Genomic DNA, 26,320 nt, shown 5'->3' with positions numbered 1-26,320 from the left:
TTAATTTAAAAAAAAATATCCTAAACCGGACGGAGAAAACTTATTTTGGAATACGATAATAATATCATCGCCGTGAATTTGGAAAAAGATGTAAACGAGAAATGAAAAAGAAAGAAGATTTAAAATGTTGTCGATGTAAGCAGGGAGGAGGAACTTGAAGTTTCTCTTTAAGAATAAATAAGGATTCGAATCGAAATTTTCACGAGAAAGAGAAAAATCGATTGACGAAACGAGAATTATTCGATCGATTTTTGATTTATTAATAAAGATTTATCGAGTGCCTCGCGCATGATTAATAATACTACAGTTAACGTGAACCACGTTCCAGCTTAATTAACATAAATTGCGTTCGAGAGTCTCCAAATTGTAGTGTGCACGCATTTAACACAAGCACTAATGTTTCTCGAGCATTCATTTGTCTAATCCGACGTCGAATGGAAATTGCACCCCCATTTGTCCAACGCGTTTGTTTTATTTTAAAATATGATTAAATCGAAAAAAAATCGAAGATTAAGAGAGATATTCGACATTAATGAGAATTTTCAGATTTTTCAATCCATGAATTAATTATTGACTTTTTTATAATTTTGACAATCACTTGTACTTTTAACTCTTTCGACTCTGATTCTCGACAGATGGAGCATCATATTTATTATCATATATTAAACTTATGAAAAAGAATTAAAAACTTTACCTTAGAAAAAGAAATTTTTACCGAAAAAGTTATCAAGTTACAATATGAAACGTTTATAATTATTGTATTAATCGTATATAAATAGAAACCAACGAATCGTATTTCACATAGAATATAAAGAAACTTTCGAGTTAATAAGTAACGTTAATTAATACCTAAGTCCCCCTACTTACAATCGAGAGAGGAGGGAAGGCAATTTTTATAAATCAGAAAAGATGGAGGAAGGGAGAGATCTCGTATCAAAAGAAATCGTTCTCTGTCGCGGTGTGGGACTTTAGTTTTCCGGGTATAAATGGAAAAATAAATGTCTCGATTCGAAGTTCATTGTCCTGGGTGGGCCAGATGGGGAGGAGAAGGGAGGAAGGGTTGGGAACGATAAAAGGGGAATGGTACAAAGTGGCGGGAAAGGTAGCAAGGTGTGCAGCCGCCTCACTACTATGAATTATTGATGAGAAAATTCGACTTGAGATTTTAGTAAATAATTTATCGGGAACACCGTCATAAAATTATTCCCAAGTTTCCCTTCTCCTCCTTCTTTTCCTCCTCCTCGAGACACCATCGTCCACCGTGAGGGGGAGGGAAACTTTCTTTTGTTTCCACGCGAACAATCCGCAGAGTAAACTTGGCCGAAATAAAGTGAAGTTTATTGTTTGTCGGCGGTAACGAGGAGGCGTGTGAAGAAAGAAAATTAGGACGAGGGCGTGGAAACAGATTGTAATTAAAGTTTATCGGCTAATTTGGATTTATCATTGCGTTATCTTCCCTGCGTTGATCCTCCCTTCGTTATACATAGAAAATTGTGACGAATTTTTAACAAACGTATGTAGAAATAAATTTTTGATATATATTATTGATAAATATTCATTCGGATTATAGTTATTACATAATTACATTTCTACGTCTTTCCATTTCCTTTCCACAATGATAATAATAAAACGGATAAATTAAGAATAAATCTCTATTTAGGTTCCATTTCGTATAACTATAACGTATTAAAGGAATGGAACTTGAAATAGAGAAATAATGGTCATAACTGTATTTCATACCGTAATACTTTTCCTCTTTTAAAACAGTTTCTCTTCAAAGACGTATAGCTTCCACCAGTTCTATAAAAATTCCACTTACGCTAACATATTTCGTCATTAACTTTCTATTCCATGCCCCACATAATTCAAGTTAAATCTACAAACTAAAAGTATCCCCCCCTCCAAAAAATGTATCGTTTCATTATAGATCACTGACTTGAAAAAAAAAGGAAAAAAAATACAGAAGAATAATAAAATAAACGCGAAACAGCAATTAAAGATAAGGATTAAACAGTAATTAAAGCGAGTCTAAAAGAATCTATTGTCAGCAACGAATCGATTGTATCATCGAACGTTCTTAATTTTCCCAATTATCTTCCGTTACATAATCTTAATGTAACATCTCTTAAACGAATTTTACCGCTTATCCGAATGCAAGAAATAATGAAAATAAAAAAAGATGTTTCATAATTAATAATACAACAACACGTTTTACATTTCTTTACAAATAAGCGATACATCATAGTTCCGCCATGCACACAGAGTCCATAATTCCTTGATCGAAACGTCGATAAACAATCATCTTTTCGACGTTGAAAAGGAGGGGGGAGAGGAAGAAAGAAAAGAAAGGAAGAAGAAACGAAAGAAAAGAGGGAGATAGCCGGTAATTATTTAACGTCACGATCCGCTAAAAGGATTCTCACGGAGGCGCGCGTTGCCCAGAAATTATCGCATAAAGAGCGCTATTTACAGGCGGAGAAAGAAGCAGCGCGCAGCGAGGGATAAGAATAGAACGAGACGAGGAGGGGGAGTTGGCGCGCGTGCCTTCGTTTCACAGGATAAACCTAAAGATAAAAATGTCCTGAACGGAACTTCTGTGTTCTGTCTGTCTTCTTGTTGGTGCACGACGGAAGAAATACGAGGAGGGGGAAAAAAGAGAGATTATGGGGTAGGTGTTGGCGAGACGAGGAAGACAAGAGAACGGAAGGATGGATGGAAGGAAGGAAGGAAGGAAGGAAGGAAGGAAGGAAGGAAGGAAGGAAGGAAGGAAGGAAGGAAGGAAGGAAGGAAGACTGGTATAAAGTAACGCGAAACAGTGCTGCATTATTCACAGCATGAATTATTGATGAGCGTCGCGTAAAATATGAACGCTGGCGAGTCGTTATCAACGCCAGCGCAGCTCGTGCCTCCTCTCTTTGTCCCCTCTTTCCGTGCCCGCGTGCACGCGCGCACGCCAGCCTCCACCTTTCTTTTCCTTTTTCAACCCCTCGATGTTACGTCTCGCCGCAGGGAGGACGGTGACGGACTCGAGGAGAACCCGTTTTTCCGAGGCCGGTGCACACACATGGTTGCGAACGAACAAATGGGATGAGACAGACGACACCGCATATATTGTGTTACGTCATATCCCCTGCCAGCCGGGGAGGATCATGCTCTCGTTATACTCTTGGCCCCCTCGCGTTTTACGCTCGCCCATTTCCACCACCGCCTCTCCTCTAAGCCTTCAACCTCTAACCCCGGCCAAACATCCGTTGATAGGATGTCGTTTCACCTTCTCCCTTCTCCCATTCTCGCAAGTCGTCACCACTTCGCGGCGATGGATCATCTCCACCACTTCGTCTTCCCTTCAGTTGGAACCCAAGTTTTTCAGAAAAATGCGAAAAATGTGAAAATTCTCTCTCGATACTATTGAATCAAGGACTATTTTTTACAATTTTACAAGAAGAAGAAATGGTTATATATCATTTGATTTTATCGAAGACGTGGAAGAGCACTGTACAACTTTTTCCTCGACTTGAACGATGTATGTATTTTCTACAAATTGTTAAACCTTTCTTCGTTCTCCGCGATAAAATTGTATAATTAATCCATATTACATTCCCATCCATTAGTCGGCGATCCCACCATCGATATTTCAAGGGAAGAATACGGGATAAGATGGATTTGCATCTCCTTCCTAACGGCGTCGTGATCGTCTTGGTGGATTTTTGTAGCGCCAGTCTCGTGGCATACCTTCGCGTTTAGAACCCTTCCCCGTCGGCCTTCCGGAATACTGAACCTGTCTCGAGGAGGGAGAGAGAGAGACAGGCAGGGTCGTGGCTCGTCGAGAATGTTCACACGTTATCGTGAAGGAGAGAGAGTCTTCTAATTTGGAAAATTGCTCGCCGGATCGTCCGCCTCATCCCCGAGCCGAGAATTATTTATGCTCCTCGAAATTGGTAATATGTCCTTACTTTACATACCCCGGCCTCCACCACCCTCTAATACCCGGGGTAATGTAATATTACGTATTCGTCCCGTCCCTGTCGCAATTCTATCCTCCCTTACGTCTTTATTCTCTCTCCCTCCTCACTCCTTTTTCCAGTGAAAATGATTTTTTGACTCCGATATAGATTCAATTTTATCCCTTTCGAACTCGTCTTGATTAAAATGTTAAACTACTTGCGAAATGAATTGGTTGTTTCGTATACATATCTCAGAAGATGAAAGAAATTTTGAACTTGAAATTTTACAATTGGACGCTTGGATAATTAAAATTGTTGTAAAAAGAAGGATATTTTTTTTATTCTATATTTTGAAGAGCACGAAATAAATATTGTAATATTTATCGAGATGGAAGTGTACCTACTTACTTTCATGACATCATTTTTATTTATATGTAAAATAGATACTACAAGCCGGCTATTCCAACATTAAAGAACGCTTTGTTAATCTTATTTATACTATGGTAATTTATGATATTTCATTCTCTCATTGGAACGTGAGAAAGAAAAAATATATATATTTTTAAAATAATAAATCATCGAGAAACGTGTCATTCTCGAAATACGTTTTATCGCGATATAACATATGTATCCGTAAATTAATTGATGTAAATGAAAAATCATCATATTGAACAGAGAAATCTACTTACTTACTACTCTCGAGTCAAAGTGAAATCAATTTATATAGCCAAAAGCGTGATGTAATTATCGCGCGACAGCACGACCTTTTCATTTCATTTTCCGTGATAAAACAATCATAGATGGAGGGATGGGGGGAGAGCAAGGACCAGTGCCCTCCAGCGCAATTTTCCCTTTCTGCCTTTCCAATTACGCGGCAGAGTTTATTAATTTCCAAAGATACCGCTCTCAAACGAAATTCCTTCTCTCTTTCTCTCTCTCTCTCTGAACGAGAAAGAAAAAAAGGAAAGAAAAGTGTGGAAAAGGAAAAGCGTTATCAGTAATAGAGAGAAAGTTTTGCCGCAACAAACGATCAGTCCTCCTCTCTCTCTCTCTCACCCCATCCCATCCTCTCTTTCGCCCTCTCTCGTTATTCTCTTATTAGTTCGCGTCCCGATTGTGTATCCCCGACCACCCGCAACACCGTTCCGTCCCTTCATCAACCGAGGGATCGCTCATCCACGTAAATACGGCGTGAGAAAATCGTTTAAGCTCCCGCACGGAAGATCCTTTGCGTTCTTGTTTAAGCCGAGATAAAAGAAAATACTAGAGAAGACGACGATGACGACGACGCCGCCGCCGCTCGTAAATGCACCTTTAATGGCGGTCGTGAAAGATTATCCGACGGCCGACGTGGAGGGGGAGGGTGCATGGGATGAGGATCTCGTGTGTTTCGTTATTTATCGTCAATTACGCGCACGTGTAAGATTGTAGTACGTGCGCGATACGGTGTGAATAGGAAGAGCTCTTTAAAGCTCCAAGTTTATTCAATTCGGCTTCTCATAAAGCCGACACGATGAGCTCGCCCTTTCCGCGATTCGATTATCACACCGCTTCCGAAATGAACGCAGAAACGATGGGGGGCGTAGAGCGACGAGGTGTAAACTGTTTGAGGATTAAAAACACGATTGAAAAATCTGACACTGAGAAATTGAGATTAAAAAGATGAAAGATGAAAATTCACGATATAATCTTAATTTTAATCCTAAATCTTTCCAACACATCTATCGATTAAAATTTTCGAATTTCCAATATCAATGTGAAAAATAAAACTTTCTAATGAATTCACACACGTATAAGATATAATTAAAACGAATTTCGTTTGATTCGTCTATATGAATTCCTTTATTTAAAGGAAAAAGAAAAAAGAGAAAGAAAGAAATAATTTGCATTGCTCGATCCAGATACAGAGTTTTTATTACGCTTAAGGCGATCGAGTAAAGAGGAGGGGATGACGATATAACCAGGAATGAGACGCGTCAGCTCGCCTATAAGGATGGTTGACGGGCAATCCTGAGGCGTCGATTCTCAGGGGCACGATATAATTTCATAATCAGGGAACGAACGAGCGGGGAAACGGTTTCCTCCGATCGCACGTGAACGTCATTCGAAATGGCGAGGCGGGATCACGTGTTAAGCAGATATAAGCGCGTGTATAAGCCGGATGAGTGGAGAGGGGAGGGTGAAACGGTTCCGGTAAAGGAAACCGCATCCGACGATATTGCAAAACAGCCAAAAGGAATTCACGAATCTGCCGTTACCCCTCAAGGCTTGCATTATGACGCGATGCATAATGCAACGTGTGCGCGGGGAGCCTGTGGTGGCATCATACATAGCAATGTCGGATATGGATATGATTTCGAAAAGGATTTCCCTTCCGAGCCCGTTTTTAACCCCTTTCTCTATTCTGCGCCGGCTTGGCTTGCTTTCGATGAGGATGGATCTTAAATTACGATGGAACGTGATTGTTTGTTTGTTTTTTTTTTTAATGTATTCTTCTCACATTGAAAATATTAATAGTTTATAAAATTGTGATGTGGTTTTTTTAAGAAGAAGAGTTTGGCAAATTTTCTTCATCGATTGTAGAATTATTGTTGGAAGTGAATTCGTTATTATGAAATTTAAGAAAATTTATTTATGAAATGATTCTTCTTTTATAAAATTAAATTTTCCATTTAATCGATTGATCATTTCCATTGTTGTTCGATGATATTCAATAATACGAATATTCTATAAATTTCGTATAAAAATCTTAGATATGTTTTAAAAGTTAAAGAGATAAAAAAATTGCGAAACAGTACGAAGGAAACGAAAAAGAAACGAGACGAAAATGCAAATTCGAAGATAAATCCAGAGCGTTGGATAAGAATGTCCACTACGAGGAAGGGAAAAGTTCGTGAAAAGTGTGTATCCTGATAAAAAGGTTGGATTATAAGGAAAATTAGAAATTGGTCGAGGGGAAAATGGAAAAAGCATATAAAGATAATAAAATAGTGGAAGAAATGGGGCACGTGACAGAAATATCGTTAAAAGAGAAAATTAAAGAAACTGAGGGGACGAAGTGTGTAATGCTGACGAAAAAAAAAAATCAACTATGGAAAATAATATTAGGAAAAAACGGCAAGATAAAAGAGAGAAATAAAAAGAGACACGAGGATAGAAGATATGAAAATAGAACGAAAATATAACGCGATACAATTTTTATTCTTTGCAGAGACTGTTGAGAAGCGTAAGTATGCAACAAATAACGTGACTCGAAAAAGTTTTATTAAATTAAAAAAGAGATGGCTATTAACTTTAATAAGTCAGAGTAGTTAGTAACAATTAAAAATTAAAAGCGTTGTTTACATTTACTACTCCTGCCTTCTTAATTATCCTAGTTTAATTTTGTAATAATCGAGGCAACGAAAATTGTTGCATTTATGCAAATTATATCGTGGATAAAATTTCAGAGAAGATATTAATGAAACTAGAAATTTGCAAACAATAAATTATATTATCTTCTAATTACCTTTGGATAAAAATTTTTGGATATTGGAATTTGCAAACAATAAATTATATTATCTTCTAATTATTTGGATAAAAATTTTTCTTTTAACTATAATAAATTAATGATTCGTTGTTACATTCCCTCCACATACACAGTGAATCTGGAAAAAAAATCTTTTCTAAAAGTTAACCAACTATAAATAATAATTTTTTTATTCGTTTCTTTTTCTGATCAGAAGCAATTCTGATTAAGAAATGTTAAGAAAGGAAGTGAAATTGCATCAAAAGAAAGACTTAGGAAATAAAATTGTGTCAGCAACAGAACGCGTGACGTTCCAGGAATCGAGTAAAAAATAAGTACGTGGAGGAAATATCAAAACTTGTAAGCGAAATATCAAAAAAGCGAAAATTTCCGTTCGTGACCCTATATTTCTAATACCGTGTATAGGACACTGAAAAATGATACGTCACTCAACTTTTAGATACTGACCTGCCACAGCTACTTTTATATACTTCCATGCATCGATCTCTCTTTACTTTTTCTCGATTTTCAAACAGCACAATGATAAATATATACATCCATTTCGGCTCGATCATCTAATATATTCATTTCGTCATTCCTTTTTCAAATTATAGATAAACAAATTAATTCTAAAAAATTGTTCAATTTTTCAATACATCGATACATCTAATTTAAAAACAAACAAAAAAGCACAAGTTTGACATTTATAGATTCTAAAAAAAAAAAAAATAAAATTATTCTTTCAACATATTCCAACAAATTCTTCGCCAATATCTAAAGTCACCCCCTTCTTCTGTGCATTTCACGTATCCTCAATCCATTTCCTCAATAAAATATCGCAGTCCAAGGAAAAGAATTTACCCAACATTCCACACGTTCACGCGAAAAGCGTGCGATACCCCGTTCGACACGTCTCGTCGCAAATTATTCGAACCAACTCTGAAAGGTTAAACGCGCGCGACACGTTTCTCGACAGGACGATCTCTACGTGTTACGCTATTGACACTCGAACGCATCTCCTCCAGACATAAACGTTAAACGTAGCTTCAACGGATCTATATCGGTGTCTCTTCGATCCTCAATACCAGAGATTTCAGAATTGCGTGCAATAAAGAGACCAGAGACAGGAAAACAAGCAGGAGCATTGTAAAAAGATTTTAAAAATTAATCGAAATTTCGAATAACATTTATTATTCCTAAACTACTATATATTCGATCTTATTAATTTATATGATTCAATTGCAGCTTCGAGATATTCAATGCTTCGAATAACATAGATAATAAATTCAATAAATCGAGTATAAATTATTCTTCGACTTATTCTTAACTTCAACTCGTTAGAGAGATCACGATGTATATTGAAACACGCGTGTAGTAACTTTGCTTCGGTGTTTACGCATTCCGTTCGCCATTGATCCTCTTTGCACGAGGTTGGAGGGTAGTTCGCTCTTGGGATTGTTTATAAGACTTGCGCGCTTTTCAAACCCGTCTTTCCATCTTCTTCTTTCTCTCGTTTTCCAGGCCTTCGATTCCTTCCCTCCCATCTTCCCGCCCGCCTTCCCGATCTCCTTTTCTAGTTTTTCTACCCCCGCTGCCACCAACTCGATGCCAGACAACAAGGGAGATTGTATGTATTACCTCGGCTGTCTGCCGCACGCTTGCCCCGACTCTTCCCAATCTACTTTCGAATCTCGCCACGACCGATACAAGCCAGTGTGCTCTCGCAATGCAATGCGATCAAATCGAACCCTCCTTGTATTCTGTCACGGACTTGAAATCCATACTCTATATACGTGGATATATATATATGCATGTGTATGTGTGTGTGTATGTAGTACGTAAAGGGTATTTCAGGATTATAGGTTAGAGAAGCAATGGGTCGATGGGTATTATGAAATGGATGGATTTTTATCTGTAGAGAGAAATATCAGTTCGGTTTTTTCAATTTTTTTGGTTGTCACTTTTGTTTCCACGAATATTTCCGTACGTGTGATATTTTAATATCACATTACATTTCTTTTTTATCAATGTCGAGTCTCCAAATTTTTGCTTCACTTTGTCCAATTCCTTTTCTTTATAATAGTTCGTATAATTCTCTTGCATTCGTTGTGACAATCGTGACAATCTCTGAATACTCTAATTAAATATTATAAAATTCCATCGAAAGTAAATCGAATGCAAAAGATGATTAAGTCTCGATCGCAACACACTGGAAGCATCCTATTCACACGTACGTACAAACACACGTGTATGTACAGTATCCACAGGATCAATGGTACTTTTCGCAATACTGTCTTTTAGTCGTATGGAGATGTCTCTGGACCGCAGAAAATTTGATGGAACTCGACGCACCGGGTGAATGTTCGCTTTTATCCACGTAACGTGAGAGGAGATTGCTGTACATAGATATCGGTGAGAAATGATGGATGACGTCCAATGACTTTCCGCTCTCGTTTCGATCGAATCGTTATTAAGTCGGCTGGAACGAGATGACGGGAATGATTCCTCACCGTGTCGTTTATTTCTCTTCGTTTACGTGCTCGAGATCTTTTATCCGTCCGCGATACGGATTTGTGAACGTTACGTGGTATTCTGTCGATTCGAATTGTTTAATTTGAAAGATAGATATGTGTATGTTAGGGAGATTTTATTCTTCGTTTCGAAGAGAAAGAGAGAGAGAGGGGGTTTTATTATATTGTATTATACTTTTTCAAATGGATTTTAACGTTTTTTCTTTCTTTCTTTCTTTCAAAGAAGTTGATTTTATCTTGATTAATGAACATTTTTTTTTAGAACGTTTAATAATTTTTTAGAATAGAATTGCGCGGGACTTTTTAAAAAAATCCTTTTCACGGAGGGGGGAAAGGAGAAATTATGATTTTAACGGATTTTATATTTGATATGTGTGTATAATATCATCGTACAGGGATATGCACTTACACTTCATGTGATATTAGGTATGCATATTACCTCCAGTCCTGCCTTTGAATTTATTCCTTTTACATTTTAAAATTAAATAATTTTAACTCGTATTAATAATTTCGAAGGAATTCCATTTTAATATTTATTAGAATTTTGCATAACTTAGCGAATATCTCACGATTTTATTAATTTAATTCAAATATAGTATAATTGCGTTTCCGTCAAGATTTCCTTTAGATACGTCTCAATACCTGTGATATTTTTGAAAAAAATACTATCCAACATACAACAAACGTATAAATATTTATTTATTACGATACGCTGCAATTTTACAGATTCGTCTATTCCCCATAAAAAAATTTTCAAGAGAATTTCTCTCGGCATGAAATAACATGAAATAGCATAGTTCTTTCATCTCTCTAATTAAAGCACAAGCAATTAAAGGCTCTCCCCCGTGTTAATAAATAAATAAATTTCTTAGAGAGCGAGATATTTAATAATGCCGAACGTTGATTTATAACCGTCCGTAATAAATTAGTTACCTCTCTCGAAATCCTAGAATTTAATTATTCTACCTCCTATTGAAAGCTCTATCGACCGAGAAATTAAACCCTTCTTGATAATATTCTTGAAACGATGGAGCCTCGGAATAACTTATCCCTTGTGAATGACAGCTCATCTCCTTTCATTCGCCTCCGCTCCGAAACGCAGATCGACCATTTATTTCATACCATTTACATTAAACCGTATTGTTGCGAAATCTTCTTACGCGCAGAATAGAACAGAAGTCTAATTTCATTCTTCTTATCGTCAAGGATCGATACAGATTTCAACACGGGTAAAGGAGGGTGGTTTGGCAATTCGTATTTATTTTCCACGACGTGACATACGCGTAACAATATTTTAACATAATGACGGGGGGCGTTTATTATTTAAATTATGAGCAAAAATCTGCGGCTAAGAAGCGCGAGCTTTGCACGCGCGCGATAATGAGCGTGCCGTTTGAAAAATTGCACAAAACGCCGTTCCCCCTTTTTCCGTTTTTGCCTTCATTTGCGATACATCTCATTTTTCGCCGGGTCGAAACGTCGAGTTTTAATTAGTCAATTAAAATCACGATATAAAAGATTATTATTATTATTTTTAATAAACAATCGTGTTGGTATTGTTAATACGATGTAATTGTTGCTTAATCGAATGTCGTTTGAATAAATTGAGATCTTTTTTTTTTTTTTTAACTTTTAAGGAAGATAAAGAGATAAAAATATAGGATAATATATATTATGATAAATCATATATCTTCTGTCTGATAATAATTTCATTCATGCTTCGTTCTTCTTTGAATCGAATTTTGAAAAAAATTTAACGATACTTGATGAAGAGTGATAAATTTGAATAATTTAAGTAAATATTATTTTAATTATTTGTTTGTAAAATTCTTTGTACCCCTCTCCTTTTTTTTCAAGAGTCAACAGACTTTTCAGATAAAATTTAATCATACTCAGGATATGAAAGAAACAAGGGGGCCACAATTTTCTTCGTTGGTGGTATCTTTCCAAGGTAACTTCATATTTCCAAATATTTCTACTTTCCACGCCACGTTTCTTTACTTTGTCACGCGCCATCTTATCTTTCCACGTGTAATTTCGTTGTTTCGTTCTCACAACGTTTCCACCTTTAATCCCGTTTGCTCGTGAAAAAAATATTCCGCGTAACGACCTCTTTAATTTGCATAACGAAATATAAAAATACCGGAATAAAACCGGCGGAAACGCCGCTCGAAACAATTAAAGAATCTCTGTTGTCCACAGGAGAGAATATCAAATATATTAGATATGAAAGGAAAAAATAAAATTGCAAGCGATAAAAGTGTTTCGTATTCAATAAAACGCGATTCTTTTTTTTACGAATAACAAATTTTTCCCACAAGATATTCATTCAAGTTAAATAAAAACAAAAATCATTTTAATTTTCCTAATCTTTGCACGAAACCTATTATCAAATCGTGTTGTACATTCATTCTAAAATACTTTTCACGATATATAAAAATAATATCAAAATTATATTCCAATTAAGTAACAATATTCTCGTTGTTTCTTGCAAATTATAAACACGAATTACACGCGATTTCCATCGATTTTCAATTTTCATTTAAGAAGAGAAAAGAAAAGAGAACTAGGACGAATCGATTCACAAAGTTCGACGAAACACACGCTCACGATAATATATGATTCCCTCCTCTCCTCCTCCTCAAAAAAAAAAAAAACAACTCTTTAATTCGTTTAGACAAGCCAGAGAACATTTTCGAGAACGATCAACGAAACGGTTTTCCAGTCCAGGGAAGAAGTAAAACTCGCGGATGCGAGTCCCTCGCCCTCGACCCACCCCTAACGAGCGTATACTTTCGCTGACCGCGTCTTTTTCCCCCCTTCTTTCCCTCTCTTTCCCCCGGTTTCTCGCGCCCTTCCACCCCTCCCTTTCTTCCTTTCTTCCATCGTCCCAAGGGGAGAAAACCAGTGCTCGAACACTCGACCCCCTCGAGGCCGAGAGAACCCAATCGAGTCCCCCGCTTTATCCGATTATCGCGCTATACAACAGCGTCCACCTGTATGAAACCTGGTGAAACGAAACCGATGATGGAGGACCATGGGTCGGCGGCGTCAAGGTATGGGTGGGGGAGGGAAACTCCGCGAAAGGAAGGGAACGATTAATCACGTTTTACTAGACTTCGAGCCCGAGCCAACCAATTTGCCCGGAAAGGTCGTTGTTTTCAGATAAGGAAGAGGGAGGAGGCAAGGAGCGGGAGGAAGCGGAACAATCGACGAATCCGACCGTGATCCGGAGAGTATGGACAAACAATCTTATCTTATCCGTCCAAGAGATAGGACTCTCAATTTCTGTCCTCGTCTCTTTCTCTCTCTCTCTTTTCTTCTTTCCCCATTGGTCCCTCGTGCTTCCACGTACGAACGAATTCCCTCTCCCTTCTCGGTTCGATTCTCTTCGAGGCTCGAATCTCGAGCGTCGAGATTTTTCGAGATCGATTCTTCTACTTTTCTTCTTTTTTTTTTTTGCACCTGTCTGGAACAAGATCCCGTTATGACAGTTTATCACGATGCCGACTGATAAATATTGGTTGAAGGGGACTATCGGAAGCAAACAGGTGTTCCAGGTGATGGTAATAAAGAAGAGGGAAGGGAAGTTATTCACTTTTTCTTCGATGCCATGGCGAAGTTCGAAGTAAGTTTTTTCTACGCTTTCCCCGTTGATGAAATTTTGTATCTTTCTTCTCGCGCGCGCCGTTTCTTCTTCTTTCCTTCGAGGGGAAATTTTCTTCCCCTTTGACCGGGATTCGTTATCGTATCGACTCGCCGATTCGACGAGGATTAAAAAGTTACGGCGTGATTGAATGGCGGTATATACGCAGTGATGAAGTTAATCTTCGAGTATTTTGTAATCTTTGGAAAATTAATTTGTCCATTTATATAACCGTGTATTAAACGAGGGGAACGAAATTGGTCGATCGACGCGAGATATTAATCGATTATATTCCGTAGAAAATTATAAATTCGCACAAAGGAAATTTCAATTTCAAGCTGGCAATTTGAAGCTAGCAAAGAAAATTAATTTTATGCACGGGAAATATAGAAAGCGGAGAGTTGAATTAGATTTAGATGAATATGGCTGATTGGATGGGGCGCGGGTTGACGTAACGTGTAACGTGCAATTGCGAAGAAGAAACAGGGTGTGAAAAGCAGGATAAACAATTACAAAGAGATTGAATAGCCAGTAGTTGTATAAATTATGATGTTTCGGATTAATTTGCATGCCGTTTAATAAACGTGCGCACCCATTATATATCGAAAATATAATTCCTACGATGAATCCAATATTTCTAGAGAGCCTTGATTAACTTCTTATTCAAAATGCAGCGAATGTTAATTCTATATTTTTGGAAAAATTTTTATCTCTATTTTAAACGAATCTGATTGAAATAAACTGAAACTTGTTATTATTCTCTTTCTCTGAATTGTGAAGAGAGAAAAAAAAAAGAAAAGAAAAGAAAAGAAATCAAACTACCTTCGTTTGTCGTTTCGACGAGCAACGCTAATGAATATAATCCCGCCCAGAGATTAATCGAAAATTCTGTTACATCTATATATGCACGATATCTAGCATAGAGCGTCTTACGTCAACATCATATTGCAATCAGTGTTAGGACTGTTGAATTTATGGTCGACTAAATCCACAAATTACTACTATGCAAGTAGTTGGTCTAAATGCAACTCGCAACCGTAAACATAGATACTGGTATTTACACCATACTGGGTCATGGTAGAGCGATTCGGCGGGTCCAACGTTAATATTCGGACAACGCTAAACCGATTTTCTTGCGACAAATAATAATCAAACTTAACTTAACGAAAACAAAGGGTGGAGCGTGAGCGTATCGCATTATTTTTATGGTTAATCTAACTCTTCGAGAAAATTAATTTAGGAAATTAATCAATTTAATTTTTGAATAAATAAATTGTTTCAAAGTATGTTATTATTAGAATATCGATCGATGAAATGATTTCTCGAATAGTTTTTATTCTCTTTTCGTGATTTATTTTATTAGAGTGAATTTCACTTGAAGATTGAAAATAAAAGTATTGTTGTAACGACACAATACAGAAATATCTGTCGTTTGTCGAACGCGTAATGTATTCGAGAGGGACGGTAATGCATTCTCGTTAGTCGAGCATAATTTAAACTGAATAATGGGTGATTGACGTCCGGACGAGGAAACACTCTCAGCCATCCATCCCTACATCTGATTCCAGTGTACAAACCTAATCACGATTCGGAGGACAGACGATGGGAGAGTGAAAGGATTAAGTAAATCGAATACCGAATTCCACGTTACAATAACGATTTCAAAAGTGTTCTCCCCTCTAACCTTCCCTCAGAAATATTTATCGAAATATCGAGATTGTCGTAAATATTGTTAAATTAAAAATCTAATTTTCCCTTCCTCGTTCAATTTCACGAATTTAACGATTCGAAGTTAATTCATCGAAATAATATTTGTTCGTACAATGCATTACGAGGGATGAAATCTCGAAATACTACAACGAAAATAGAAAAAGGCGGGGAAGATTTATGTAACGAAATGACGACAAAGTTTGTCAAAGCTCCTTATGTTCATCCACTGGCGTAAATCCGCGTTTTGTTCCACCGAATATTCTCGAGCAGACAAATCGTTGCTAAATTCTATCCTTCAAGCTTGGCCTGGCGCCAAGATACGTGTACCCGAGACACTAAACTTATTTAATTATTTTTCTATCAACCGTTTCCCCCTTGTCGAGAATATGAACCAGGTGAAAGAAATCGAGAGAAGAACACAAACTTGTTTAATTATTCCCTTGCTCGATCAATGGAATCAATCGTTTCGAATCCTTTCGAATCTTTCATGCGATGATACTTCGATTTATCAAACAATCAAAAATAATTTCGAGTTAAATTAGAATGTTAAGAAAATTTGATTTCTATCAGGAAGAACTCTTACAAAAAAATGGTCTAAAATCAAATTTCTATTCTATGTTTATAAAGTATTATCACATCTCGAAACAATGCTTCTCTCGAAGAACACATATTTTTAGAGACTGAATATAGCAAATTAAATATTATTTCTTAAACGACCAGCGAACGAAATTAGAACAATGCTTTTCTTACTCTACACTCTCGAACATTTTAAATCAAATAAACCAATTATCCCTCGTCCTTAAATATTAAATATTAAAATCGTACGATTCCTAAATCTAGAAAACCATGGATACAGAAGAACAAGGATTTACCAATTTATTTTTTAGGAGGAGAATTCCGATCCAGCCGGATTCCTGCTAGAATTCCGAAGGGTGGAATCGAAGGGCGTACGACGAGCCTCGAATCTCGTCGAAGAGCCGTAAAGGTTCGGGACCCGGAAACGGTGAATTAATTCGCGACGAACGACAAGCCCAGTCGCCGTACCCCCGTTGCTCTCGGCGAATAAACATCAACGGCAGAAGTTGACCGGGTTCGTCCTCCTCTCGTTGGCGCTCGTGGATGTCGGTTTCCGGATCCCGGCGCATATCCGGAATTCATCCAAACCTTCCCCGCGTGTTTGGCACAGGTTTCCAAATCTCGTTTCTCCGCGCCCTTCTCTCTTCCTCCCGGCCCCCCTCCCTTGCATCTGCATCGGACGTCGCGGTGACGGTGGAGGAGGAGGAGGAGGGGAGGGTTTGATTTCGCTGTACAAACCCGAACTGTGTCGATCGCAATCCGCGAATCGGCGCGATATACGAATTGATATCCAATTCGGCGGGGAGGCCTCGGCGAAATTAGCGGGCTCTAACTGCTTTTGCGCCGACCGATTGCGCCCCAATTCCCGAGTTTACCCCGAAGAGAACTGTTTGATGATTGACTTCGAGCGGAATTTGGGAGGGGGAGAGGGAGGGAGTGTGCTTCCATCCGCGGCGTGTTCGCATCCGTTCCCCTTTTTTTCTTTATTCTCGAAGAAGAAGAGAGGGGTTGTATTTTTTTCTTCGTCTTTCTGGGATGGAGTTTTTTAGTCGAGGATGGGGTAATTCTGATCATCCTAGAATGAAATTGAAATTTATAAGAGAGAGAGACAGAGAGTTAAAGAAAAAAAATTGTGAATAGAGAGGAAATATATATAGAAGATGAATCTTTAAAGAACGATATGACTAGTCGAAATAACTCGAAAAAATGTTTCATATGAAAGTTATTAATTTTTCCGTAAGTGGACATGAATGAAATTTAAATTTGTTTTTTTTTTTTTAATGAAATTATGCGATTTTTGATTTTTTGAAACATTTTCTCGTAAAACAAATTACAAATTATTGCTGAAATACTTTAATAATTGCGAAACAATTATATCTAAAATTAATTTAGAATACAAAATAAAGTAAATATTATTGATTTAAAGTGTTAAAAAAAAAGATAATACAAAGCAATGAATAGAGACAGATTAATAATCAGGCACGTGGTAAGAAGCGTCCTTTATAATTTTACGAATAACTTTTTTAAACGCATGGACGCAACAAGAATTTCATAAGTGACACGCAAATATAACAAAAAAAAAAAAAAAAAGAAAATTCACATTTAACATAGAATAAATAAAAGAGAATGTAATAACAATTCTTCTCCACTTAAAAAAAAAAAAAGAGAGAGACACGTACTCGGAAAAATACACTGCACTGAAGCACCGTAATCGTAATTTTATTTGAAATTCATAAACCACGCCTCTATTCATTCCCCTTTGAGAATCACAAAACTATTTCTTATGAAATATGAAACTCTTGGCGGCGTGTAAGGGAATTTAATAAAAAATGATTCCAATATCGATAGCACGTGACAAGTTGAATTTCTCATCCGCGGCTCCCTCTGTGCATGCAATTTCAAATTCTCGTTCTCGATCGTTCTCACGGAATTTATTTAAGATCTGATGAGAAACCAATCGAATCGAAACGGTTTGTAAGAGATATATTCCGTTTCCGGAAATATCCGCCGCTTTTCCCATCTATACAAAAGCTTAACAGCTGAAAATCGGGGATAACGACACGTGCATAGGATACGCTCGTTTTTACCGTTTCGACGGAACAAAAGATCCTCCATCTTTTATCGAGCAATTGTTTAAACGCTGTACAGCGTCCATATATCTCTATTGAGTCCGATGATTTCACCTCGGATCGATTTCACCACGGATGAAAACGACGATCATCAATTATTGATTCGTTTTATCCTCGGTTAAAAATCGATCACTTCGAACAAACGTATCTCTTATAAAAAGGAACGATTACAATCACTTATAAAATCGATTCACGAAATTAATATCCTCTTTCCATTCTTCAGGCCCAATTAACATATCTGTATTATTTCTTTATTTCATTGAGTTATTTGAATATCGATAAAAAAATTTCCTGTTCCTAGAACACTTAATTTTTCCCAGGAATAATTAATTCCTGAACGCGGAGCAATTCAATGAGACGAAGGCAGCCGATATCGAGTAAAATTCTGAAATCGAGTCGAGCCCGATTCTGCTCTCACGAACAAGATGAGTACAAACGGGACAGTGAAGGCAAACGACACCGTATAACCCGTTCACTTACCGATTGGCACGTTGACAGCAAAGAGAACGACAAGGGCGCGATGGCAGAGCATTGTGCACTGCATGGAAAACGCGATGAATCGTCGTTGGAACCAGCAGCTGCTCCTTTTATCTACTTAACCCTGTCATCTTTCGCGAGAACATCTGTTTCCAGTCTTCTGACGCATAGCATGCCTGAAACAAACGAGTGTACCATGCTTAAAATACGTATGTTCGATCCTTCCTCCTATCCTTTCTTCCTCCCCCTTTACGCAGAATAATAATAATAATAATCGATCACTTTGGAATAACTCTATAAATTATTTCCCAAAACAAGGAAGAAATAAAAGAAAAATCAATTGTATCGTAAATGATACGAATAATTTTGTCAATTAGAATTAAAAGAAGAAGAAACAAGTGTGTACGTATATTTCTCCTAAGAATAATTTATATTTAAGAAAATTTCTGATAATAGTTCACGTATAAAAAAAAATTACTATAAGTTATTACACTTTACTTATCCATATCCACAAAACTTTTCTAATCTTTTTTTTTTTTTATATTTCTAAGAGTAGACACAGAGATACCGAAAGTAATCAAAATTATCGAGCCATCACTCCACGTGCACTGTGTATGCTCCCACCGATTCCTGTTGACGAATCGAATTGGCAGAAACGGTGCTCGAACGCGTCTCTGTTTTGGACGAACGGACAGAGACGCCTCATCATCGGTCGGACGCTTTATCGGCCGTTTCCACGTTGGCGAACTTTCGACTCGTGCACCCTCGTGCATCGCAAAACTGACTACTACCCTAACCACCGTCGTTATCTGGCCCCAAGCTGCCGTTTCTCCTAGGTGACGTTCGATCCTGTTCCGCGGAACTTGACTAACAGGCCTCGGTCAAAGGTGAACTACGACGGCCTGGATGTTTCCAGGGACGTGAGGAAGCTTTCGTGATGGGCTTTGTTTGCGGACCAAACGAGGTGTAATTGTTCCAGGGGATTTTGTTCGCCCGGGATCTTGAAGCCGGGGGACTTGGACGGGCAAACACATATAGGTTTGTTACGGAGATTCGATTCACGAAATTAAGTTTTCAAACATTGGAGGATTGTTGTTTGTTTGCAAGTTTCAATTGGAGACCAGAATTTATTCATCGATCGATCTTCTCGAATAAACGCGCCTTTATAATCGGCCGGGATTACTTTCGACTTTTTTTTGACAAAATCGATGAGGATAGAGGAAGCAATGGTGTTGAAATTTGACTTTTTGATCATTTCTGTCATTTGTCTGCAATTTGAGATAGATCAGAGATGAGACGAGCGAGAGATCCGAGTATGTGAAAAGAGCACAAACAGTAAACGATTAAAAAAATATCTTTTTCTTAAAAGTGTTTTAAAGAGCAAATTCCCATGCTTTTAATCTTTCATTCATTGACTGAAAATTACTTGGCGGTTTAAGTTTTCCCTAATTTTAATGGGATAAATATATTTATTTGTGGAAAAATATTACTTACTACGATCTAATTCACGGTAAGTAAAGTTAAAAATAAGATGAGAATAAATCTTCTACACATTGTATTACATTAGATAAGAGCAAATATTCTTTCACCCGAAATCGCTACGTTTGTCAAAATCTCGTTTCAATTTCGTTCCCAACGATAATACTATATCAAATTCTGTTCACCCAAACTCGATCCTCTATTCTTCCCAAACCGCGAAACCGCCGCGAACAGTAGAAAAAAAAAGGGGAAAAAAAAGCAAACGATAACACCTATTGAAAGGAACAAAATCTATCAAAAATACTCGCGCCAGACAACTCGATTCTTCGTTCGCATCGATAACGTTCTATATCTCCGGCGAGCACGTGTCGCGTTTATTCGACGAAACGAAAATCTGTAACGTATGAGTATTAGGCAGAGATATGGTTTCATCCTCCTACATAAAGTATTATTTGTAATTCTAATCTGCGGTTTAAACGGTTCGTGTCGCAACGCACTTACAAAATCCACATTTTTTTCTTTATCCAAAAATTCCAAATTAAATTATTAAGAAAAGTTTCGATTCATATTCCAAAGTTTAATCTTCTTCTATCTTTTTCAAGTTTTCGCCTAGCTGTAACTTTTTTAAATTCAGGAATGATGTACACATATCTCATTTCGAATATAAATATAGAGGGATCTAAAATAATTAATTGTTTTATCGAATTTGAATATATTTAAAATTTATAAATAAAAGTAAAAAAGGATGATTAAGGAGAAAGATCATCCTATGATTGAAAATAATTGTGTATTATACGTATTTCATTGTCACACGAGCGTGACGATAAATTGTTAATTATCGTTGACGATGGTTTGCTTTAAAACGATATAAACAATACGAATATATATATATTTTATATACAACGGATGTATGCTCGAATGGTTTTATCGATTCAAGCGACATTGATTTCAAAAGTGATCGTCGAAATTATCCGAGGCCGTGGTTGCTTACTCGATTTACGACCGAATGATTCGACGATAAATATCACAGATTTGATGCGATTTTGATTTTTATCCATGTAACAAAGTGAAAATAAAGGAATATCGAAAAATATTTCTTCGCTCAAACGTGTTTGTTTGCGTTTAAAACGACAAATTTTAATAAACGTACGTTGATGAACCAAGATACGATTACAATTCCGATAATATCTAATTCTCATCTTCCATTTAAACGTAACGTCGATTTGACAAATATATACTGCTATATATTATCATCGAGAATGAGCCGTAACATTATCCGTAACATTATGTCACCACGATTTGACACCAGTTGACACACGTTGAAACGAATAATGATATATTGGATTTTCATTGCGACACAATCGTCCAAATTAATTTCTCGTCCAATCTTTTCTATAAAACGAAAAAGAAAAAAACTACGATAACACGCGTTTAAATCCAACTGGAAAAATTTAATCCAAATTAATACAAAATCATATATAATATAAAAATTTCAAGAATATTAACCTCCTTAATCTTGTATTAACCAACTTGTATATCGTGTAAGCCAGGTTATCTCATACGCAATTATCGTCATGATGAATTGAAGTCGAAGAAAAGGTGAAAGAATCGCGATGGAGGATCTTGAAACGATTTAAATAAGTCGATCTATGTAAGATATTCCGAGGCAGAAAATTCGCCAAGCACGTATACGATGAGAAAAATGTGGTTAAACGTAAATTGTAAAGCGTATATATGTATGTATGTATGTATGAAGGTAACACGGACGGTTGTGCTTGTGCGTTGTACCGGTGGAATTATTTAAATTGTAACCGTATGGTCTGACTACAGATAAATTACGCGGTGAAATGTGTCGCGTGCCGGGGAATATAACACCTCGTGAAACGGGCTAAGTCCTGCTTACAAATATTATTATTCGAGAGACGGAGATGGAGAAGGCGATATCTAGTAGGTTTAGACGAGATTATTGTGTTTATTGTTTTTCTAACGTGTAATGATAAGATATTGGAATAAATTTTTACACGAAACAAGGTAGTGTTGATAGAGATCGAGCTCGCGTTATACGATATAATTTGCATACGTTTATTTAATGGCATGGACAAGGATTTAGTAATATAATTAGAATTTTGTTTACTTCAATTTTGATTTATCTGATTATCATAGAAATTTCTTATAAATAAGTAGATAAATTTTTTCTATAAGTCTCGTTATATATAAATATTAATCAACATTAATATTAATCTTTCCTCACAAAATGATATATAAATTTTTACAAAAAATATTTGCTGCGGATAAATATTAATAGTTGAAGCTTTTTTTTTTATGATGGGGAAAAAACAGTGTATATTTAAAAATTCTTTTTTCTTCTCTGCAAATATTAATTAATGTGCGCGTGTTAAATTAAAATAAAATAGACGACAGAAAAAATTTCTTTCTTTCTTTCTTTCTTTCTTCCTTTTTTTTTTAATTAAATTCGAAATAAATAAATCCAAAGAATTTAGATAATTACACGCGATGCAAAATTTTTCCTCATTATTTTCATTTACTTCATTTACTTCATTTATATGCGAATACCAAGGATGGTAATCCCTGAATAACGATATGTTGTCTCCAATGTACAAGCTATCATGAGACAAGTACCGTTATTCGTCGGAAGATGACTACGTTTCGTGTTACAAAGTGAAATGGAGCCCGTTTGAACTGCGAATCAACCTTCAAAGAAAAAGAAATCACAGTAACTTTATCCAACTATCGTATTCGATCGCCACTTCAAGCATCAAATTCTTTTATGATAAAAAGGACGAAATTACGAGTGCCTTTAACACTTGAATTTTTTTAACATCGTTCAATTTACAAGGGAACCTCCAAACTTTTTAACGATCATATCAAAACATTCTATTTCATTTCTGTACACACGAAATAAAATTATACCATTGTAAATCACTCGTTTACCACGTGTGTAATGATTTAACGTGGATTGCAAAATAATAACTCAATTTCTAGAAAAAAGAAAAAAAGAAAGAAAAATAAAAAAGATAATAATAAAAATTTCGATATTAAATTCAATTGTTTAAAAACTCGATATTCAATATTGATCGAAACTCAAGTTCAATAACAAAATTTATTGACAAAAAAATAACAAAAATTCCAATGTTGCAACAACCAATTCTTCTCAGAACAAAAAAACAAAAAATGAAAAAAAAAAAAAATTGCTCCCGTTAAAAATGAAATTCAATTTCCACAATGGCTCAAAGGAAAATCGCAGAGGGGGGGTTTTTCCGTGGCGGTAAAAATTTTCTCGGCAATATTTGCGAAACCATCTATATATATATATATATATATATATATATATATTCCTATACGTACGTCTCCGCGCCATGACGACGAGGCGACGTAAAATGCGAAACACGGAGCACGAAATGCTGCAGTTCGTTACCAACAAAGTAAAGCCGATCTATACCACAAACAGCACAAGTAGCGATGGCGGAAGCGGGCAACGAGTTGGCTCTCTTTCACGCAGACAGCTCGACAAAAAGGCTCGAGGCGGGGTTAACTCTAATTTACATTCTCGCGTACACGTGTACACCATTTACAATGTAACGTGCACGTTGCTGGGTGACAAACTGCGAATGTCTTGACTTAACACCGAGACGATTTCAAAAAGATAATTTTTTCCTCTGGAAACTCTTCTCCGGTCGGTGCTATTAAAAGAACATGGACCGTGTATTTTTTAATCCTTTCCCTTTTTTTTCTCTTTCTTTTTTTCTTAGTTCTTGAAATAGTTGATGGTGAATATAAATTGGTATCAATGTTAAAATTATCGATTCGAAATTTATTTTTACTTTATTTAAAAATGTATTAATTCAATTTATTTTGATTAAATCTATTCTATCCTTAAAAGTGATCACTAAGGATGTCGCTTGTCGTTTAAAAAATTTATATTTCGTTATAATTTAGAATTCTTCTTTCATAAGGAAAGGGCCACGTGTTGAACAATTTTCCACTTTCCGGACTCGAATAGAAAAGGAAGAGGAAATTCAAACTCCGATTGTTCTGAATTATTCATTGCCTTGGTAAAAGAATTCATAACTCTATCGGGCAGTGTTTGAAAAAAAGAATTACTTTGAAATACTTTAACCCAAGTTTCCTCGAGAATCATTAACGTTTTATCTCAGCATCGCATCTGCATCTAAATGTTATCTTTCAAGTTACCGTAATAAAATTATAATATTTACAAAATTCACCAAGGTCCAAGTGGAAAACTTGTCACTTATGAAAATCTATATAAATATAAAAAATATATATAAATTTCTCTCTCTCTCTTTTTCTCTCTCGATTTTTCATAAAATATCATTTCCATCTCGTGGTTCGTATAAGAAGGATTAACGAAAAGGGAACAGTTGCAACAGTGAAGTTCACCACGTTGCACGTGTAACAAGGGTTTACGTGCATAGATTAGATGCAGATTAAAGCGTACTCGGAGATGGGCTTAGCGTGAGAGATCACTCGTTCGAGATAATTATTTTTCAGGCATCACGTGATGCTTGCAAAGCATGTGGTTTCCGGTGGATGATTAATCAGAGATCCGGGAAGCGTTGAAAGGATAAGGTAGTATTGTTAACTCGTTTCTACTTTTCCCCCTGAAATAAAATTGCGCCGAATTAGATCTACAAACATACTTTTATCCACTACTTTCTCTCATCGAGATAAACCTATTAACACACTTTTATCCTGTTTTCCACACAAGTATCGCACATTATTTTTCCTTCTCGTTAAGATCGTTATTAAATACGGTCGTATTGTAATAATTAAATTAATCCAATCCATTTTCCTTTCTGAGTTTTAAATAATTAATTTTCCATCGAGTAACATTTTGAAAATAGAAATGTGGTATTTTTCTTACTTAACGAGGAAAAGAATTATTAATACAGTAGTCTCTAGTTTCTTCCTCAATTATATTTCGAGTTTTTTGGAATATTCTTCTTTTTTCTCTCTCTCTATCTTCCCCCAATAATTATTTTAGAAATGACATTTTGATATTTTTCCATTCAACGAAGAAAAATATTTTCGAAAACTATTGCACTGTATTCGAATTTATTATTGATTAGAAATTGATACACAAGATTTATACACAATATAAAACATTCACGATTCGCCGTCGTGAATTAGTCAATCATCTCGATTAATATCCCGATAAAACGTAATTAATTACCAATTAATTGATCCAACGCGTTCAAATTTAACTTAACTTTTCGAATAAACAATTAATTAATTCGACGTATATATATATATATAAATGCGACATGTGACAGCGTTACGTATCCACTTAATAACACTTAATAATTTATATCTCTGAATAATTTTATAAACGACTCGAATAAATCAGAATAATTTATTAAACGTGGCGTGCAAAGTGAAAATCCCGCAACGTGTTTATTATCAGAATTTCTAAACACGGCATCTCGTCTGAAATAACCCGATCTCTGGTCGCCGAATTAAAATAAACTTTCGAGGCTCGGAAACACCATAGGAGAAATTATCGTTTGATCATAAATTCAAAAACGGCTCACGGTTTCATCATCCCCCGGGCCGCGGTCGATATCCAAATAGATAGTTTAAAATAAAATTTCACAATTTCTCGATCGTTCCATCAAAACGTTTAAAATATTCATCATGGGCCATTGATCCTTGCGCACGGTGGTTCGCACTCTGCGGCACAGTATACTGTGTCACACGAAAACCGCGACACTATCACTTTTCCGATGATGATCGTTTGCGGCTGCACAGGTATTTCGTGTACAAGAGTAGGCGAAATTTACGTGAAAATAAATTTGAAACGCTGCATGAACACCACAATTTCCGGATCGCTTTATTCAACGCCTCCCCTCCTCCCCTTCTATCGTTCCGCCAATAAAAACGATGTCTCCCCGGAAAACTTGAAAATTTCAATGTTATCACAATGTTGGAGAAACAACAACAACAAGCTTATCTTTTTCTCGAGTTGAGAAAAAATTATTGCGCGGATAGAATTGCTTTGGATTACAGTGTTTTCGTTTCTTTTCATCCGATGTTGTATGTATTATTATAAATTTCAACGGGTTATCTTCTTTCGAAAAGTTATTATTAGAATTTGAAAATGGGAAGAAAATTTGCAAAGATTACTATAACAAAGATCATTATAAATGTGTAATTTTATTCAGTTCAGTTTAAGCTATTTTATCTTTTTTTCCATCAATTTTTCATCGCGTTAATTACTTCTTATACTTTTGTATTGTGATATCTATAAAGAGATAAATACAAAGGAATAATAAAATTTTAAC

General features: G+C 36.2%; 1 protein-coding gene across 3 annotated transcripts in view; it reads right to left on the bottom strand.

The window, feature by feature from the left end:
- The window catches only part of LOC410888 (lachesin), a 180,778-nt gene that overhangs the window by 84,719 nt on the left and 69,739 nt on the right, over window positions 1–26,320 (bottom strand). For all 3 annotated transcript variants that reach the window (XM_026446470.1, XM_026446469.1, XM_016910861.2), the window contains exon 2: window positions 18,525–18,697. In XM_026446470.1, coding sequence (XP_026302255.1) covers window positions 18,525–18,588 — 64 coding nt within the window. In that variant the 5' untranslated portion in view covers window positions 18,589–18,697. The remainder of the gene's footprint in view (window positions 1–18,524; window positions 18,698–26,320) is intronic.

The sequence above is a fragment of the Apis mellifera genome, linkage group LG2 (genome assembly GCF_003254395.2).
Source record: "Apis mellifera strain DH4 linkage group LG2, Amel_HAv3.1, whole genome shotgun sequence".
NCBI classification, from domain to species: domain Eukaryota; kingdom Metazoa; phylum Arthropoda; class Insecta; order Hymenoptera; family Apidae; genus Apis; species Apis mellifera.
The sequence above is the reverse complement of the archived record's forward strand: the minus strand, read 5'-3'. Positions and strand labels throughout refer to the sequence as shown.